The sequence below is a fragment of the Cebidichthys violaceus genome, unplaced genomic scaffold (genome assembly GCF_023349555.1).
Source record: "Cebidichthys violaceus isolate CVI_PGR_0920_01 unplaced genomic scaffold, fCebVio1.0.p SCAF_9, whole genome shotgun sequence".
Taxonomy (NCBI): Eukaryota; Metazoa; Chordata; class Actinopteri; order Perciformes; family Stichaeidae; genus Cebidichthys; species Cebidichthys violaceus.
In genome coordinates, this window is record NW_027176975.1 from 3,946,380 (window position 1) to 3,966,474 (window position 20,095).

At 42.6% G+C, this 20,095-nt stretch overlaps 1 protein-coding gene across 1 annotated transcript; it reads right to left on the reverse strand.

Moving 5' to 3' along the window:
• Positions 1–319: 319 nt before the first annotated feature.
• Positions 320–18,196, reverse strand: loxhd1b (lipoxygenase homology PLAT domains 1b). The gene is made up of 39 exons (XM_068703697.1): positions 18,019–18,196; positions 17,770–17,868; positions 17,496–17,644; positions 16,411–16,534; positions 15,909–16,018; positions 15,543–15,683; positions 15,295–15,430; positions 14,622–14,782; positions 14,447–14,533; positions 13,904–14,039; positions 13,649–13,803; positions 13,059–13,219; positions 12,890–12,966; positions 12,604–12,800; positions 12,227–12,419; positions 11,751–11,911; positions 11,341–11,662; positions 10,967–11,118; positions 9,550–9,683; positions 9,245–9,390; positions 8,956–9,060; positions 8,716–8,844; positions 8,458–8,622; positions 7,114–7,295; positions 6,919–7,035; positions 6,586–6,748; positions 6,186–6,337; positions 5,890–6,099; positions 4,817–4,943; positions 4,507–4,715; positions 4,098–4,283; positions 3,855–3,982; positions 3,183–3,300; positions 2,604–2,781; positions 2,286–2,471; positions 1,584–1,754; positions 1,318–1,450; positions 880–1,035; positions 320–800 (listed from the first exon to the last, which is right to left on the reverse strand). The coding sequence occupies exons 1-39, from the start codon at positions 18,179–18,181 to the stop codon at positions 320–322; spliced, it is 6,300 nt and encodes a 2,099-aa protein (XP_068559798.1). The 5' UTR covers positions 18,182–18,196.
• Between the last annotated feature and the right edge of the window lie 1,899 nt (positions 18,197–20,095).

Sequence of the window (20,095 nt, forward strand, 5' to 3'; positions counted from 1 at the left end):
AAAAAGATCTGTTATCTGTGGTACATTTTATTAAATCAATCCTTAATAGGCTGACCAATTTTAACTTTCTCTAAAGTTAGAAGAGGGGCAACCCAGTTGGCACGAACTAAATAAAGAGAGCAATGGTGTTTCCTTTAAAAGTACATTGAGGTCTGTTCATTTCCATCTTTTTCCTCACAGAACAAATCGTCTCTACGGGATCTCTCTCTCTCTCTCTCTCTCTCTCTCTCTCTCTCTCTCTCTCTCTCTCTCTCTCTCTCTCTCTCTCTCTCTCTCTCTCTCTCTCTCTCTCTCTCTCTCTCTCTCATGCATCCCCCTCCTAATATCTGGGGTAGAGAACTCGCTGAAGCTGCCCGTCGGCCTTCCGAGCGTCCAGCCACTTTCCACACTGGAAGATGGTCGTCACCGAGTTGGCCGTGTTGGTCACCTCCACACACTCCAAATACCAGCCGCAGTTGGAGCTGCTGCCGTCGTGCTCCACTTTGACCCTCAGCAGCTCCCCGAGGTCCAGCATCTCGAGCACAAAGCGGTCCGTTCGCCCTCGCTCGAAAAGGTTGCGGAACTTCTGCCGCAGGTGACGCTTGCCCGAGTCACCGTTGACCCCGTAGATACTGATGAAAACGTTGGCGTCCGTGCCCGCTCCTTTCACGTCCCCCGTGATGACGATGAGTTCGTACTTGACGGGGACCAGGTTGCGGACTTTGCTCGCGAAGCTCTCGATGGACTTGAAGCACTCAAATGTCAGGAATTGGTCCTTTTTGGCTGCCAGGGGGATTCGTGCATCGCAGTGGAAGAAATACCTAAACAGAAGGGAAGTCACTCACCGTGACATTTTATATAACAATGTATATATAGCAGGATGTATGAGGTTCAGCTTACTTGTTCCCCAGCTCCCTTTCTGTCACCACCACCTCCATGACATGCCAGACGGCTTCCTTCTTCACCTTCTTCCCGTCTTTCGTTACGTGGCCGACGCAGATGCCGGCGATCTCCCCCACGTGCTTTGACGAAAACTCGAACGTGTCGGTGGCGCCGCTGCGAAAGGGAAAGGGCACACAAAAGTTACGACTGGCTCGTGGAGGGTTTAATTCTGAGCAGTGAACGGTTAAATTCGGTGGTCTGTCAAGAGAGCTTTTCTTTCGGGGCGTCTCGTGGGATTAGCTCTCCTGAGAGCAGAGGCTTGGAGAACAGAAAGTGAAGCTACAAGATAAAAGAGAGTAGAGAAACAAAACGTGTGAGAGAACGGAGAGTATGTAAGGCCACGTAATAGGGTTTCAACGTGAGCCGAGGCACCTGGACTCCATTTTGAAGACCTACCATAAGAACTTCTTCTTCTTATTCTCCAGAACAAACTCCTTGGAACGAGCTTTCCTTCCCTCCAACACAATCCAGGCGTTTTCTGCGGTCGAGGCGTCGTCTGCGTTCGCGGTTGTCGTGGCAATTTCATATTCTGTGGCAACGCAGAGAGACAAACATCGTCGCACTATGACCATTTCACATCGGGCGAATGCTTGTAATGAGCTGCAAGCCGCTCGTCCCCGACATTCTGGTAATCATGCCCACAGACGTCCATTTTCACTAACTGGTTTTGTCACTGAGGTCTATAGCGTCGTTGTTGGCACAGGCCAGCTCCCTCATGATCTGCTTGTCGTCTTCATTTTTAGCCAACCAGCGGTCGCAGGGGAACCTAAAGGTCTGGTCCATGGCCTCATCTTTCACGTCGATGTACTCCAGGTGCCAACCAGAAGCAGGGCCTGTTCCCAGCAAGAGAAATATAGTCCTATCAGTTCAATACATACATGTTTTTTTTAAAAAGCAATGATGTGTATTTTTACGTTTCATCTTTTTGCTAACTGTTTGTTTTGATGGTACATACAGTCCATCAAATTGGCTGAGGAACTCCTGAAGGAGTAGTTTGACACTTTGTTTGCTTTCTTGCAGAGAGCAAGAGGAGAGGATCGATACCACTGATGTCTGAAAGGGGATATTGAACTTCTCAGCTAAGTCTCAGCAACAAAAAGCGAATTTCCCATAAAACTATATTCTATTAATGTTAAAACACATGATGCAGAATGGGGTAGATTCCGGCACTTCATCCAAATTCCAATAGTTGATTAATGACCATACTGGGATTTTAATCAAACAAAACTTAAAAAAAACAAACAAATCACCATGAAAAATCATCATCAAAAACCATTTTCACCGATGCTGTTTTAGAGAACAAAGATGCTTCTAGTTGTTGTCTGTTGAGTTGCCGTGACACCCGACGCCCCTGTCCTCCTCACCTTTGTTATCGTGCCACACTCGGACCTTTGACAGTTCGCCCAGACTCAGCATGTCGGAGAATCTGAACACGTCTTTCATTTTACGCTCAAACTTGTTCCTGTTGGCGCTCTCCTTCAGAGGCAGCGACCCGGTGTCTCCGTACTCCCCGAACACAATCACAGACACATTGGCATCAGTGCCGGCACCTAAAAATCACAGGCATTTAGTGAACACGAGTATTTTTGTAAATGTAAAATGCTTCATAAGGCCAAAGACCACATTTTCTTCTTCATCCATTTTTGTTTAAAGAAACGAAACGAGCAACTTGTGAGACCCACCTACGACATCACTAGTCTGGACTTGGATGACGTAGGTTGTTCTCTCCACCATCTCCTCCTCGTCCACCACAGCTGCCAGCTCGCACACCTTCGTCCTCTTCGGCCCTTTTGTCTTTGACAGCCAGTTCTCATAGGTAAACAGATACACCTCCTCTGTGTTCAGGTTCCGCATCAGGATCTAAAAAATGTTTTATTCAGACGTTCCTTGACCATCGAAGTTGCATGCTTTCTTGGTGAATGTCACTGTTAGGTTGCAGCAGCAGATATCACAGAAACAGTCCAACATTAGGAGTCTTTCGGGCATCTTTTTTTATCTCCACACCAACAGATTTCTTTCATCTTCAAACTTGTAGTCTTCAGACCAAGCTGACGTTGACTAGTCATTTATCACGAGGACATTTCTAAGACTTTGCACAGCTTCCTTCTATAGCCACAAAAGGCTTTATATAACTTGTATTCACATAGTCCTCCTCAAGACCTATACAAATACCTTAAAATCTCTATTACATACTTTATTTTGATAGGTGTGAACAAATATGGGGCTACTATAGATAGTAGTACTAGTAGTATTTACATTACCCTGTCAAGAAACCAGTCAGGTCGACTTCCAGAGCCATCGATCCGAACTCTGATCTTCTTCAGAGGAGCGATGTCGTCGATCTCCAAACTGAACGTGTCTTCTTGGTCCCTTTCAAACCTAAATGGAAATAATAGACAGCATACAATGTTGCATTTTGAAACATCTGGATTTAAGAAGGTTAACTTAAAAGGTATTGTTTTAGAAATATGCTGACAATGCCTTTTTTCGGTTTCATGTTTAAACCTTCCAACAAATGTTTGCACATCCAGCCTTTGTGGACCAACATTATCATTCATTTGGACTTGTGTTTCTGTCCACCAGATGAATGTTATATTCACTCTCTTTTAGCTAATCACCTAAACTGTTGTTTGGTGATTAGCAGGTAGCGGATGCTGGATTTTTATTTTTATTTTTTTTGCTGCTAGGGCTGCGGTCGAAAAGTACGCTATGAGAGCCAAGCAATGAACTAAAACTAACCAAAAAGCTCAGTAAAGCTGAGGTGAGCTGCAGATCCCAGTGTTAAATCTCTGTTGTTTAATCACTACACTTCATCACGTTGTCATTTGATACACTGTTATTATATCAATATTGAAAAAAGGGTCTATTATATCTATTATATCTTGAATGAAGAAGTGATCGATACAATCGGGGGGGTAGTCGGGGGGACTGACCTGTCCTCATTTTTGGCCAGCAGCATTTCCTCCGTGCTCCCATTGGCTCCGAACACCGTCAGGAAAATGCTGGTGTCTGTCCCTGCGTACTGAGTGTCACCTGTGACAACTGTTACCGAATAAATGACCTAAAACACACAGTAATAGATGATGCAGATAAGGAAGAGGCTAACTCTGTTTTTATACACCATATTAACGTTTTTATTTTCTCCCAGGTTCCATGTTTTAGGTGCTATGACTCACTTTGCGGTTAATGTTGATCGTGCTGGAGTCCAGCACGTTGAACAGTCTGGCAGTCAGACCGTCTCCTCTGTCTTTAGCCAGCCAGCACTTACATGGAAAGCTGTACTTGATACCTTTGGTTGGCACGGCAACCGACAGCTCATCCACCAACCAGCAGTTCTCTGGCGTGACACCGTTATGGCCGAGCTGAGGAAGAGACGGAGGAAGAGGAGAGAGGGGGAAGGTAGAACTGGGAATTTATATATCGTTTTGATTTTGTTTGATGTAGGTACCAGAAGGCACAGCTAGAATTAATTATTGCTGAGCTAGAATGGCTTTATTTAAATGTTTAACACAGTGCATCTGAGGGAGGCAGCAGAGAGAAGACAGCTTCACAGATTCAGCAACAGACACAGTCCTAGATTCTCACTTCCACCCTCTTGATCTCTCCTACGTCAGTTCCGTAACACACAAAGTGCTCCATGGTGCCAGCTGTGAAGGATTTCTTTCCCTCGGGGAGGTCGAGCCACAGTCGGTCTGTCTCCACGTCGTTGGGTCCGATGATGATGACATAGACCCTGGCTGTGGTGCTGGCATCCCGCTCCATCCCAGTGGACAAGGTGAAGTGATAGGGGATGACTGGGTTGGAAGAGAAGAATAGGAATAGTTAAATGAATGATTTGACATTTTGGAAAATGCGCTCATTTGGTTTCTTTCCAAGAGTTAATTACTGGCCTTACTTGGACCCTCTTCCACCGCTGCCACCTTTTTCTTCTTTTTCTTCTTGTTGGCATTTCTGTCCAGTCCCAGTTTGGCTTGAAGCATCTTCTTGGAATTTGGATCAGTGTTTCTTTCACCTTCATACCCCTGAACCAGACCAAATAAGAGACAAATAATCTACTCACTTCCTTCGCATAACTCATTTTACTGCAGCAGCAGATAAAGGCAAGGCAAGGCAAGGCAAGTTTATTTGTGTAGCACATTTCAACAACAAGGCAATTCAAAGTGCTTCACATAAAACCATTAAAAGCATCAAAACATAATGCAAAAAAAAAGGAGATTTAAAAACAATTAAGAACATTAATTGAAACATTCAAAACAGTCATTAAAACACTAAAAAGCTAAAAACAGAATAATAGTTGCAGTGCAGTTTAAGTAATAAAATACTGTAGTAAAATGCAGAAATTGATTAATATCCTTGAATGTGGTTCAATCAAAGGCAGCAGCAAACAGAAACGTCTTCAGTCTGGATCTAAAGGAGCTGAGGGTCTCAGCAGACCTGCAGCTTTCTGGGACTTTGTTCCAGAAATGTGGAGCAGAAGAACCGAACGCTGCTTCTCCATGTTTGGTTCTGACTCTGGGAACAGAAAGTAGACCGGTCCCAGACCACCTGAGGGGTCGGGATGGTTCATAGGGTAGCAGCAGATCAGAGATGTATTTCTAAACCATTCAGTGCTTTATAAACCAACAGCAGGATTTTAAAGTCAACTCTTTGTTGGACAGGAAGTCAGTGCAAAGACCTCAGAACTGGAGTGATGTGATCCACTTTCTTGGTCTTAATGAGGACTCGAGCTGCAGCGTTCTGAATCAGCTGCAGCTTTCTGGTTGACTTTTTACAGAGACCTGTAAACACACCGTTACAGTAGTCCAGTCTACTGAAGATAAATGCATGGACAAGTTTTTCCAAATCCTGTTGAGACATAAGTCCTCCAATCCTTGATATGTTCTTCAGGTGATAGTAGGCTGATTTTGTGATAAAAGGAAATCAAATACAAAGAAAAAAAGTAGTAACCATAACCCAAGTTTGACAAACCTTGACGAAGAACGTCCTCTCGATGCGTTTGTCCTCTTTCTTCTTCGACAGCCAGCGCTCACACAGGAACATGTACACCTCCTCTGTTTCCAAATCCAGCACCTCAACCTGGTCAAGGTACCAGTCGGCCCCCATCATGGAGTTGTCATGACGAATACGAATCTTAAACACCTGGCCCAAGTCCACAGCCTCAATAGAGAACTTGTCCACCTAAGAGGCAACGAGATTACGACACATTTTGATAACTTTAAACACCGGCAGACGACGCGACACTCCTCACACCTTTTCTCTCGTACCTCTCCTCTCTCAAACTTGTTCTTGTTCTCGGATTTGACGAGTTTGCGCTCTCCTGTGTCTCCCTGGTCTCCGTAGATGGTGAGAAACACGTTGGCATCAGTTCCTGCTCCGTACATGTCACCTGTCCGCACAGACACGCTGTACATGTGAACTGTGATGGAAGAAAAACAGAAATATGAATCAGGTTAACGTACACAATGAGGGCACGTTTGCAGCCAAATTAAAATTACTGTTAGTTGGATTAATATACAACAGTGCATCATATCCAATAAGGTTATTTTATGTTTTATCTTAATCTCTCATGTAACTAGGGACTAAAGCTGAAACGTATACTTAAGTGCAGCACTTCTAGTAAATGTACTTAGTTATATTCCACCACTGAAATCAGGGTTAACCTACTTTCCAAAGCATCCTCCACCTCAACTTCAGTCCTTTTCAGCTTCCCATCCCTGAGGAGTTTCTCTGTGATGATGTCCGAGGGGACCAGCTCCCTCAACGTCTCCCCATCATCTTCAGACTTGGCCAGCCAGCACTCGCATGGGAATATGGTCGTCTCTGAACCCTACAATTAAAAAAAAAACCAACTAAATTCTTGTGAACCGAGCCCAGCAGTGTCTGCCTGACACTGAAGGAAAGTATATCCGACTCAGAGATGTGTGAGCCAAAAGGTGTCACATTATTAATTGTTAATAATTTAATGAGGGCACAGGGTCAAGTGGATTTTTTACATACCTTTCCTTTCCTGAGCTGTCGTCTGATCTCCACTCTGTCGAGGTGCCATCCCGGGTTGGTGCCCCTGTTGTCGTGTCCTATCCTGATTTTTTCGAGAACCTCGCCGACATCCTCCAGCTGGGAAAGAGACAACGCGGCGTTTAGAGCTGAAGCCGCCATCTTAAAGGATGTGTGGTCGCAGATCCACACGCTCACCTCCACGATGAACATGTCCTCAGCTCCCCTCTCAAAGTAAAGACGTCTCTCTCTCTTGTTGACGCACAGGTGTTTCTGCTGCGTGCACGCCGCCTTCTGTCCGTACAAGACGATGAACACGTCGGCGTCTGTTCCCGCAGCGAACACATCGCTGGTGAATATCTTTATCTCGTAAGGCACAACTGAGGGGAAGATGACAGCTTTGTTACACCAGTAAGGCGGAGGATGCACATTTACAATTTAACAATATGTTTCATGTGCTTAGAGTATGAGAGTTGCAGTTATTTGGTGCACTTAAGTGCAGTTTTGTCACTTAATGGGACTGCACAATTTGCAGCCCCAAAGTTATAATTTGTGTTAATGCAACATAAAATCCTTGCATATTATATAGAAGCTCTGTGGCACTATATATATATATATAGGCCCCTTTTCACAGCAGCCATTTGACGTCTCACTGCAGAGCACAGGTGTAATTAACATTAATTATGGCCCTGTTCCATTAAGGTGGGCCAGGCCTGTGCTACCGTGCCTGCTGGCTCACTGGAATGGTTGTGACACAGCATGGGACCAATCAATCACACCTGTGTCGACCCTGCTATAACATGTCCAAATGGCTGCTGTGAAAAGGGGCCTTTTGGCGCGTTGGTCATTTACATTTTGGAAGACTTTAGACTTTATGTCATTCCACCATAAAAGAGAGAAATATTTCACATACTGTTCACACCATTTCCTGTGGTTAGTAGTTGCTTTAATAAGGTCTTATTTGCAAAATACATTATAACCTAACATAATAAGATAATTGGTAATTGCTATGTAATATGCAATTAGGGGTTAGAGTAATTTTCTTTTGTTAATTGCAAAGTGTATGTGCCATAATAATGTATTTTTTTTAAATGCATTACAGTTCATTAGATGATAACCTGCTGTAGAAGGAAGAGTTTAAGAGTTAACTTGAGCATTACTTTAGTACACTCTTTGACCTCTATATTATAATCTGCAATGTAGTTTTTGTTAAAAGTGAGAATAAAACATGATCTACAACAGCAGTGTTGTGATTTGGACTGTTTCCCGTGTAAATCAAGAAGCTGAGTACTGTTGCGTGGTGAAAGTTAAAAGGACGGGCCTACCGGTGAAATTATCACACTTGTTTAAAGAGTCAACGATCCGACGAGCACCCTTCTTCAGATACAGTGCTTCAAATACGTTTTACTGCTGATGCTTCCACACTTTTATCTCAGTAAAACTTTGCATAAAGCACTTTTGGAGGAAGATTTTTTTTCAATCAGCACATTGCTCTACTTTCACTAATGGATTCGAGTACTTCTTCCACAGCTGTTCACTCACATGGCATGTAGAGTTCAGTCTGCAGCTCGGCGGGATAAAGATCCCTCACAATCGCCCCGTCGTCCTCCCCTTTATCCAACCAGCGGCCGCATGGGAAGCGTAGTCTCTGACCCTGAGAGACTGCGTCAACCTCGACCCAGTCCAAGAACCAACCAGATGCGCCCCCTGATTGTGAAAAAAAAAAAAACAGTATTAAATTATTCAGTTTCATTTGGTGTGCTGCTTGATTTTGGTCCGTAAAGCCTTTCCTCTCCCCACCTGAGTTGTCGTGGCCAATTCGAAGCTTTTCCAGGTCGCCCAAATCCACCGCCTCCACCGTGAACTCATTGATCATCCCCTGTTCAGTCTTATTCTTATAGTACTTACAAGCCTTTAGGTTGATGACCCCTGTGAGTGACATTAAAACGTTTTCTTAATTCAGATTGGTATCATTTAGCCCATAACATACCAGCAACGAGGCGACCACAAGAATGCCAGAATGCTGCTGAGTTATTGTACCTGTGTCGTCATTTTCACCAAACAGGATGACAGAGATGTTGGAATCAGTTCCAGCGTACTCCTTCTCTCCGGTTTTTATTTTGATAGTATATGTTGTGGACATGGCTGTAAGATCAAAATCAACAAGTCAGTAATCCTTTTCATCTTCACACTAATGCAACAGTCCCTCTTTGCGCTTGTCTACACCTGCATGTGTCACCAGCGCTTCGATAAATACTGGAGCAGGCCTCCTTTTTTTTTTTATCTTGTCCCTCCGCTAAGACATGAGCCAGTTTTAAAAGCATGTTACATTTCTGCTCGAGCCCCAGAGTTGCGCCTGTTCCCTCCTCATCCTCATCCTTCCTCATGAAGGCCTCGTCCACAGGAACCAACTCTCTTGCTATCTGTCCATCGTCCTCATCCACTGCCAGCCAGCGGGTACAAGGGAAATAGTACCTGTAGAAGAAAAAAAACAACCTCTGATCAGCACTGACAACTAATTATTACATCGCTATCCGTTTCAATAATTACATGCAAAAATAGTACTCTCACAGTAGAGTTAGATATTTCCTCTTGAACAAAACCCACGCAAACTGCATGTTGGTTAACACCTACGTTGTGTCATCTTTTGTGTCCACTATCTCAACACGATCCAGGTACCAAGACGAATAAGGACCAGTGTTGTCGTGACGGATTCGTAGCTTCTTCAACGGACCCAGATCAACGGCTGTCACGATGAAAACATCCTCCTGCAAAATACAGCACACTGTTCTGTTACAGACAATACTTTTCAAACATTTTTTTTGGGGGTGTCTTTGCTTTAAAAAAAAAGTGAATTACTGAGGTCATTGTTACACTGGTTGTGTTTCTAATTACAACACATGAGGGTGGCAGGATATAAGAATTAAAAAGGAAATATGCAGACCATGTAGCTCCTGTCAGAAGGACTTTAGAGCCTGGTTCTCAAAACGTTACACTGCAATAAAAACCCTTTTAACAGAAGCTACTTGGTGTGTGGATCTATCTGTTTTAATTCTGATAGATATTTCTTTGATCCTATTGGACGCCGGGTGTCTGTGTCTTTATTGTCGTTTGTTAGGGGGCAGAATATTAGAAAGACCTCTGAATATGATGCAGTTCAACACCACCACTGACTTTGGACTTAATGTTAAAACATGCATCAATGAATGAACACCTCTATGACAGTGTCAACAACAAAAAAAACAAAAAACGAAACAGTACAGGCATCATAATGAAATAAATACAGTATCTGGCTGTAAACAAACATTACCTCCTATTGCTATTGTTGCTTTTGATCTGCAAGGATTGTGTTCCCACAGAGCCAGGCGTAATGTAGAGATTAATAATTCACAGGTTGGGATTAAGTAATGAGTAGGACAGGTTCAATGACACAGAGGACTCCTCACAGCTCCTCTCAGTCACAGCTGGCTCAGCTGCATGAGAGCTTGTATTCCTACCTGAATACACTCCCACCCACACCTTGGTGCAAGGCTCATGTTGGGTGCAAGTGCTTGAGTATTTGACATTACATTACATTACATTACAGTCATTTAGCAGACACTTTTATCCAAAGCGACTTTCAATAAGTGCATTCAACATTGGTAATCAAAAGAACTACTAGTCACCAGAAGTCATAAGTACATTTCCTTTTCCAAACAAGCATCTAAGAGCATGAAGCAGAGCATAACTCAGAGCCAAGGTACAGTACAGAAACAAGAGAAACAGTTAGTGCTATAAGTAATACGAACACAATAAATGCAACAAGCTAGTATGAATACAATAAGTGCTGAGTGGAAGGGAATTTGACTAGCTGCTGGTTAATTGTCAGCAGGAAAATAAACTGTACAATTAATTAAATATACATTTTTGTATTTGACATCCAAGCCCAAACATATAGTTCTGCCCTTATCAGATGAGAATATGTTTATGCTGCTGATTCATGTATATAAGTACTTTTATCTTGAGCTGATTTAAAAAAGTAGTGGCTAGCTCTTCGTTTCACGCATCATACCTGCCGCCGCTCAAATTTGTTGAGGTTGTCAGAGTTCTTCAGATAGCGCTCTCCGGTGTCTCCGTTTTCACCATAAATGTTAATGAAGACGTTGGCGTCGGTCCCAGCGCCAAGCATGTCGCCAGTGAAGACGCACACTTCATAGGTGTTGACTGTCCGACAATACAAGGGGATGAATTACTAACACTTCTTTAACCTGTCGCATATGTGGGCCAGGAAACTGTGTCCACAACACTGACACTGAATACATATAAGATATAAGCATGTGTGAAAGAAATGCAACAGTGACTTCAGTTATAATAGTTTGTCATCCCTCCTGAATTACTCTGTGTAATAAATAGCAGCTCCACCAAGCTGTTGTGTTTATTTCATACCTTCCAGCTCCTCTGCATCCTCAGGCAGCAGCTCCACCACCAGCTCGCCGTCCTGCTCCCCCCCGGCCAGCCAGCGCGAACAGGGGAAACGGTAAGTCAGCACCACTTCCCGCATCTCCTCTCCGCCCTCCTCGTCAACATCTTCCTCGTCTTTTTTCTTTTTCTTCTTCTTTTTCTTGTCCTCCTTTTTCTTCTCCTTGGGCACCAAGGCCATGATTAGATGTTTGACGTCCACGGTCTCCAGGAACCAGCCGGATCCGATCCCCGAGTCGTCGTGGCCGATGCGGATCTTGAAGACCTTCCCCACATCTTTGGCCTCGATCTGGGGAAGAGAATTTCTTTGGCTCTCAGATTTAACTACCGAGATGCATTTTGGAGCCGCAGAAAGAGCGACGTCTAAGCTCTGATACCTTGAATATCTCTGTGGTGTTCCGTTCGTAGTTGTTAGATCTGCTTTCGAGTATGATGACCTCTGTCTTCCCCTTGTCCCCGAAAATCTGGATGTACACTCTGGCGTTGGTACCAGCAAAAGTCACGTCTCCAGTCACTACTGTTACCTCATAATTAATCACTGGAAAGAACATATTCAAAATAGTCAAAGGAAGTAGTAATGAGAGGAAATTGGTAAATCAACATAAGAATGAGGGCACAAATGTTGGCAATTTTCCTTGAGAAAATGTGACTGACTGAAGCAGAGCAGTATATATATATTAGTAATATTATATAATATTATACAGTTTTATATTTTTATTAAAATGACACCTGGATTTTAAGTCTAAAAGTCTTAAAATAAAGGACAAATTACAAAGAATGTCACCATGTCAGGATAAATCTGCTGTGTGTGTAGTTTCTTCTTATGGTGTGAGATTGTGTGAATGTTGCCTACGCTGTTCTATGTCCACGATCTCGCTTGGATAGATCTCCACCTCTGTCTTGCCATCAGCCTCATCCTTGGACAGCCAGCGGTGACTGGGGAACATGTATTGCTTTCCATGGACCGGAACCATAAGCTGAACGCTGTCCAAGAACCAGCCGGCACGCATGCCTTCGTTGGTGTGGCCAATCATCAGACGGTTGATCTTCAATAAGATTAAATGGATGACAATAAGAAATAAAGGATTGCGACGGGATTATTTGACAGCATATATTGTCAACGTGAGTGATGGAAAGAACCCCAAAATATATGACCGTGTGCCTTCAATAAAGCATTTCTAAAGCTCCTCATACTATCAACATCACATGTTTTTGCCTCCACTGGGTCACCTGTCCAATATCAAAAGTTTCCACTGTGAAGATGTCAACGCGACCCGTCTCAAAGTAGTTCCCCAGGTTGTTGGCGGAGACCAACAGCATCATCGTACTGGTGTCGCCTTTCTCTCCATAGAGCTTGACGAACACGTTGGAGTCAGAGCTGCTCCCGGGGATGCTGCCCGTCTTCACCGCGATGTGGTAGTCAACGTCTGACACACGCGCGGAGACACGAACAGAGTCATCAAGGGGAGCGCGAGTTTAAATGTTTGAAATAAAACTCTAGATTCCTCTAACTTACTGTACAGACGCTGTCCATCTGAGAACGGCACCAGCTCTCTGACAATCTGTCCGTCATCCTCGTTGCGGTCCAGCCACCTGCAATGAACAAACTCTCATCTATTACATACACACACCTGTGGTTTGTAACAACTGTTCAGCACAGTGTGTTCACACTGAGGCTAATGCACCTGTTGCAAGGGAACTCCACAGCATTGGCCTCAGCCTGTCCCTCATCTCGTACGATCACTTTATCAAGGAACCATCCGCAGCCTCCACCTTTGCCATCGTGTCCAATCCTGACCCTGCGAATCTGCCCAATGGCTACTGCCTCCACTATAAACTCATCCAACTGCAGGGACAAAAAAATAAATAAGAATAAGAGTAACATCACATTCAGCAGATAAAACACATTGTATTTATTCTATATATGTTACCAGTGTTTGTGCTGTAGAGGTTATATTGAGTTTACGTAACTGTATTCCCATCAGGAGAGTCTAGTTTTTAAAACAATTATTGGGGTGAATTCCACTATCAGTCAGAAACTTACCCCCCCCCCACACACATTTGTCACACCAGAAACAGGAAGCAGCATGCTACAGGTGCAGCACATTTGATTCATTAAGAGCACACAGTTAGTGTAAGGGAAAAGAATCAGTATTGGGTGGACGTTTTGTCATGTGGTTCTTAAATAGAAAGAGGATAAAAACTAAGAAGCATATGAAGAAGGAGAGGACAAAGAGATAGGTTTCCTGTCTAACAAAGTACTGAATGTACCCACGCTTCCTTTCTCAAACTTGTTGACGTTGTTTTTGCAGTTGACCAGCTGTCGATTTCCGGTGTCCCCCTGGTCTCCAATCAAATTTAGAAAAACAGATGCGTCCGTGCCGCTGCCGCCGACTGTCCCCGTGCAAACTGTCACTCGGTATTTAATCACTGCGGAACAGGACAACATGATTCAATCAGGTTTCACATTCTTCTCTTGGCAAAGCAGATTTCTGGTGCTCGCGGTGAATACTGGAGCATTTCTACATACCGGGCAGCGGCTCAGCAACGGAGTCTCCTGTAGCAGGTAGCTCCCTCACAACCTCGTTATCGTCTTCATTTGTGTCCAGCCAGCGCTCACAAGGAAACTTATATTTGTCCTTTGTTAGTGTCTTCATCAAAGTTGCCTAATTTTAAAAAATGAGGCAAAGCTTCAATATATGTTAGGGAATGTGTCTGAATTATCAGTTCATTCAAGCGTTTGAATGACTGAAGTCTCAAAGCTGAACAATCCTCTGAAGTCTCTTCTTCATTTATAAGAGACGGAAAAGAAAGCATTTTTTTATGCACATTATCTATTTCTGCCTCGTGATTGAATAAAATATATAAAACTGAGATACTCTGTTAAAGCCTTTCCATAACTGTTATAAACAGAGGATAATAAATCGTTTTATCATCGCTTTCATCTTCACTAGCATGCCTACAACTGTGCATATTTATGCATTGTATAGTTAATACAGAATACCAATATTAGTTAGAATGCATGTGAATGAATTACTAACGGTAGATTACTGGAGAAGTTTTCTATTTTCACCTTACTGAGATGCCATCCCGCAAAAGGATTTCTCTTCTCGTGCCAGATGCGGAGTTTGGTCAATTTCCCCAAATCAGGCAGCTCAACCTGTAAGATCACACATCAGGATAAAACGTTTCCTACGATGCTTCATTATCTAATTGCTGAGAATAATGTGTGTGTGGTATGAACATACCATGAACCTGTCCACTTGTCCCTGTTCAAAATTGTCCGTTTTGTTGCCCAGTCTGATCTCATCGCTCTTGCCCTTTTCTCCGTACACCTGGAACGAGATATCTGCATCGGATCCGGCGCCGGACATGTCTGATGTCCAGATCCACAAGGACCAGGGGTGCTCTGAGGACAATCACATGGAATCAGTTTAAGAAGCGTTTGATTGACACATATTGGGGCCAGCAGTAACTTTGAGTCTATGGAAGTAGTTTGGGCCAAGAGTCTTGCTAGTTTGGCTACTTCTACTCTTCCAACATTTCAGCGGAGGCCCTGAAATGTCATTGTTGCTTGTGAATTGTGAATGAATATAAATATAAGGCAGTAGAGAAACACATTTGTGTGGACAGGACATAATTAAACTAATGCAATATCAGCAAATTCTGCTGTATATCTTTGTGGACCGGAAGAAAACAAGTACAGTACATAGAAATTGCACTGAACATTTACATTTCTTTAAAAGACACGCTCATTTCACAAGCAATAGTAAAAACTATTTAAATTGACAAATGTCTGATACATATGGTGGAGCTTTGAATGGAGTTTTGAAAATGTCCGCTCAGCGTTTCAGGAAATAAAGGTGAAAATGACAGCATTTACTGCTGCAGACTAGCCTTAATTATTGACATTCAACTTACTCTTCTGTCTCTTCTGCCTGAGTGAGACCATCTCATAGAGCTCTCTCTCTATCAGCCCATCTCCTTCCTTATCATCCAGCCATTTGCTGCATGGGAAGGTCTGCTCTATCCCTGTGAACGGACAGTACACCACCACCTACGGGGGGGGGAAACACGGATTCAACTGAATCATCTCTCAGTGGATTGCCAGATTGTAATATTTGCGTGTGTGTGTGTGTGTGTGTGTGTGTGTGCATGTTCCAATTTACCTTCTCGCAGTACCACCCGGCACTGACTCCTTCATTGTCGTGTCCAATGGTGACTCTGCTGAGGGGACTGAGGAGCGCAGATATCTCAACGTTGAAGATGTCCGTCAGGCCACGCTCAAAATTTCCTCCCTCCAAAAACACCTGGATGCAAATAGGTTGAAGGGAAACAGCGATTCAGCCACTGTACGACATATGTACCATACACATTCATACTCAGAGGTCTGAATTCAACAGTCTGGGGGGTAATGCAGTCTGAAACAAGCATGAGAACGTTAAGTTCAAGGTCTTTGTCTAATGGAAAATAACCGCCGCAGCCATTCTCTTTTTTAAACGAAGAACAAGTTGTCTACGTTATCTTCTCATCACCTTGCCACTGTTCTTCATGCCTTTGGAGCCGTGCATCACAATGTGGATTTTGGAGTTGGTCCCAGCACCTCGGATGTTTCCTGTCACAATCTGGACGTTGTACACAATACCTGGTGGGTAGAGTTACGTGTCAGGCTATCAGACGATCTGCCAGCGGGTCGCCATGGTTCACGGCAACCGTACTCCTTACGGGGGCTGAGCAGGAACCAGATCAACTACACCTAAACATTGATAGTCTGAAGCAAGAATTATGATCACACAGAAAACACTTTGTTCTTTTTGGACTGAAGAAGACAAACAGCATATGATCTGTTCCAGCAGTAATGTTGTTCTCTCACAAACCTTTATGCAATATGTTTCAGACCAGGATCATTATTCCAAAATGAGGCAAACCATTTGGAGGTAATAGCCAAGTGTTGAGTTAATTTTCATCTTTGCCATGTTTGCATTAACTGGCATGAGGACAAGTGTATTATTACAGGCTCATGAACACATTTCTCACCTGTGGGCTGGCTCCCGCCCACCAAAATGTCTCTCTGGATCTTCCCATCATCCTCATCGAACGCAAACCAACGACTGACTGGAAATTCATACACTAATTTGTTTCCCATATCATCCACGACTACCTGTATAGAAAGTAGATCAGGATGTAATCACACAATGTTATGAAATGTTACCGTAAAGCGAGACAATCTTCTTTTGGAGAAAACATTTTGAGCGACAGAACAGGTTGCTTTGTTCAAATTATAATTTATAAATCCTTCTAAATAATAATAATAGTAATAATAAGTAAATTCAAAGGTTAAAATCTGCGTGCATATTTATCTACATTTTACTACTGTAAAATTGAGTTTATAATTATTATACTTTGTTACTGACATAATTTGATTGATGCTTTTTCTTCTGAAATTAAATGTATATTGGCAGCTAATGAATTTATGAACCGTATAAACTAATTAAAAATGCTTTTGCTCGCTTTACATACCGTATTGTATATAGGCTGAAGCATGTTTTAGCAGCAATGATAATTATTTAAGACAATATTTACTCCCAAATCCATGTGAACTTCAATGGCAGCACATGTGCAAAATGCAAAGAGGATATGATTAACTACTGTTGTCATTACCGCTGATCTTTGGTGTCAGTCTGCGCCGCAGTCACCAACAAATCTAGTGACTCATCTGTCTGCTCGCTGTAAGGCAATCCCTTAATGGGTCATGGTCTCCCTTTACACAGAGGGTAGAGTGACGACATGTGTGTCCCGTGTGTGTGTGTGTGTGTGTGTGTGTGTGTGAGTGTGTGTGTGTGTGTGTGTGTGTCTGTTGGATTTAACTCATCTCTCAGTTGAGCACATTGTATGTGTTGGAGGAGCATGGACACCAGACTCAGATGAGAAAACCGAGAGGAAATAAGCGGATCACATTTCTTAAGTACCTCTGCAGAGCTGAGCAGAATGAGGTACAGTAAGAGTATTGTTCCAAGATGTTCTGTAAATCCCTTCAGTTACACATGATGTAACCAGTGAAAGCGAGTTATTTTTTAAGTTGTCTGTTTTAACAATTGATCGGTGCACTTTAAAGTTCTCACCTTGTCCAGAAACCACCCTGCAGAAGAGCCTTTGTTATTATGGCCAATGGTGATCTTTCTCACTTTACCCAAGTTTGGTGCCTCGATGGTGAACTTGTCCTCCGTGCCCTTTTCAAAGTTGTTTTTGTCGTTGTCAAGTCGCCTTTCGCCTTAAACAACAAAAACAACTTTATAAATTCTATGAGATAAATGTCAAACTGGAAGAGAGTCAACTGCACTTGGGAAGTGAATTCATTAAGTGAGCACACATGTCACCTGTTGCGTTGTAGTTTACCTGTGTTTCCAAACTCCCCAAAGATGTTGATGAAGACGTCTGCATCCGTTCCACTGCCTTTTACATCAGCAGTGAAAACACTCACTATATACTTATTATCTGTAAGAAATCCAAAAAACTAAAGTTTCACACAATGAATCACTGGAGGATTTAGAAATGCTACAAATAACTAACCTTCCAAAAAAAAAGGGAATATTTTTTGTAACATGTGTTACACATATACTTATGCGCATATCTGTGGATACATACATTTGGGAATGTCCATGGGGTCCAGACTACCCAGCAGGTCTCTGATATAAAGGCAGTCTCCCTCCACCTTACTGAACCAGTTGTTACAAGCAAAGTAGAACCTCATGTGAGGCCTGATCACATCCGTCACCACCACTCTGTCCAGGAACCAGTTGGGGCTCATGCCCGTGTTGTCGTGCTCGATCCTGAAGCAACAGAAGAAGCTTGATAAATAAGTCTCATTCTGCTGTTAAACACATTCAGGGGAAGAAATAAGCAAATAGAATCTGATCCAAGGCCAGCGGTGTTTAGTCTAGGTCGAACTGAAAGCTGTCCATACCTGATCATGTGCTATCCTGAAACAACAGACTCGATCGTGGATGAAACGTCTCGAGTCTGACATACCTTATCTTTTTCAAAGGTCCAACATTGTGAGTTCTGATTCTGAAAACATCAGTTTTGCCCCTTTCAAATGCTGTGCGACTCCTGAAATCACAAAACAGTAAAAAAAAAATGTGAGACCCCACCTGAATTTCAACATTTTTTCACTCATCAAACGCATAAAAAAGAAAATAAAACAGGAAAAAGTCAAAAAAACACAAAAGCCTGGCAAACATTTGGGGGAAATCATGCAGCTAATCATGTCATACAAACCGAATGCAAATTAAAAATCACAGCACACAGTCGGCAGCCATTCGTTCACAACCACCACTGCATTTAGAAATACATACTTCTTCTCTGTGCTGTTGAGGGAGAAAAAAACAAAAGACAGTTTTTAGTTCAGGCACAAAAACTAACTCAATGAAATATGGAGTCTGAGGCGAACGTGATGAATACAAATGAAATCTTTGTTTATCATCTTTGAAGAGGACTCACTTGCTTGCCAGGTGGACTTTGGGAGTGATGCCATAGTCTCCGAACAGAGTGACAAACACGTTGGCGTCAGTGCCGGCTCCTCGCTCATCTCCAGTGATGGTCACCACCTCATACACTGGAGGGTTTAGTGACACATGGAGGTGTGTTTTACAAAAGCAGATGCACATATATAAAGCAGGAGAAAGTGGTGTGCAGCAGGATAGGAAGATCCAGGGTGATATACAGTGAACAGCTACAATCTGTCATGTGTTTGTAAGTATTAATACTTCTAGTCATATGAGAATTACCATGAATTATGAATGAATTATATGTTTTAAAACTCCTCAGAAAAAAAAGGATTTTGTTGTGACTTTGTCTAGTGAAGGCCCTGCACAATATAAAGTACAGTAAGAGCTAGTATTATAGAAATGTATTTATGGTTTGGAGGGAAACGTTTTTGTCTTTTTGTGCAGATTATTAAATGGACAGTTAGTGTGAAAAGTTCCTTTAATTTAAACAAACTCAAAATAAATACTTTAAATTTGACTCAAATTGACCATCAAATTCAACAATTATTTCTGACTCAAATTAACTATAATAGAGGCAACTCACATTGAAAATATAACTAATCATAGAGGGCTCTTGGAAGGTTATAGTTTAATTACATAACAATTACTGTACAAAAGGTTTATGATTCCACTGTGATGAAGGATTTGACATTTAAAGGTTAATTTAGGAGGATGTGGCCAGTGTGTTTCTGTGTGTTAGTGAGAGAACGTGGCTCTATGGTGAAATCAGACAAGCGTTCAGTGCGGCCTGACATGAAGCTTTTTACATTTAACAAAGAAACTTTAGAGGACTGTGAAACCCCTCATCGGTGTGTGAAGCCACCACGTGTAAAGATAAGTGGCAGGTGTCATATAGCTGTAGGTCGAAGAAAACGTAGTGGCGATGCACTTCACTCAGTGTAAAGTTACTACGGACATCAACCCAAAAGCACGGGTCCATTGCTGCTACGGCAAATCACAATCACGTAATTGCATTCAATGATTCAACAAGTAACCTTTTGTACAATTCACAGGTTTAGATAAAACACTGTTCAGTTACCTTTCTTTTTGTGGTACTCATCCTCGTAGTTTTCTACTTTTTCTGGCTCATAGTTGCGAAGCTCATTCTCATAGATCTCAACATAATTTTCAATCTTCTTCTTCTTCCCTTTTGTCTTCTTGGCGTCTTCATCACT

Excerpts from the sequence above, each read along its gene's own strand:
- loxhd1b (XM_068703697.1), bottom strand. The coding sequence starts at position 18,181 with ATGAGCCCCAACTGGTTCCTGGACAGAGTGGTGGTGACGGATGTGATC. Across the intron at positions 11,912-12,226 it reads GATCGTGGACATAGAACAGC|TGATTAATTATGAGGTAACA; the intron begins GTAGGCAACATT and ends TGTTCTTTCCAG. Across the intron at positions 11,663-11,750 it reads ACACCACAGAGATATTCAAG|ATCGAGGCCAAAGATGTGGG; the intron begins GTATCAGAGCTT and ends TCTCTTCCCCAG.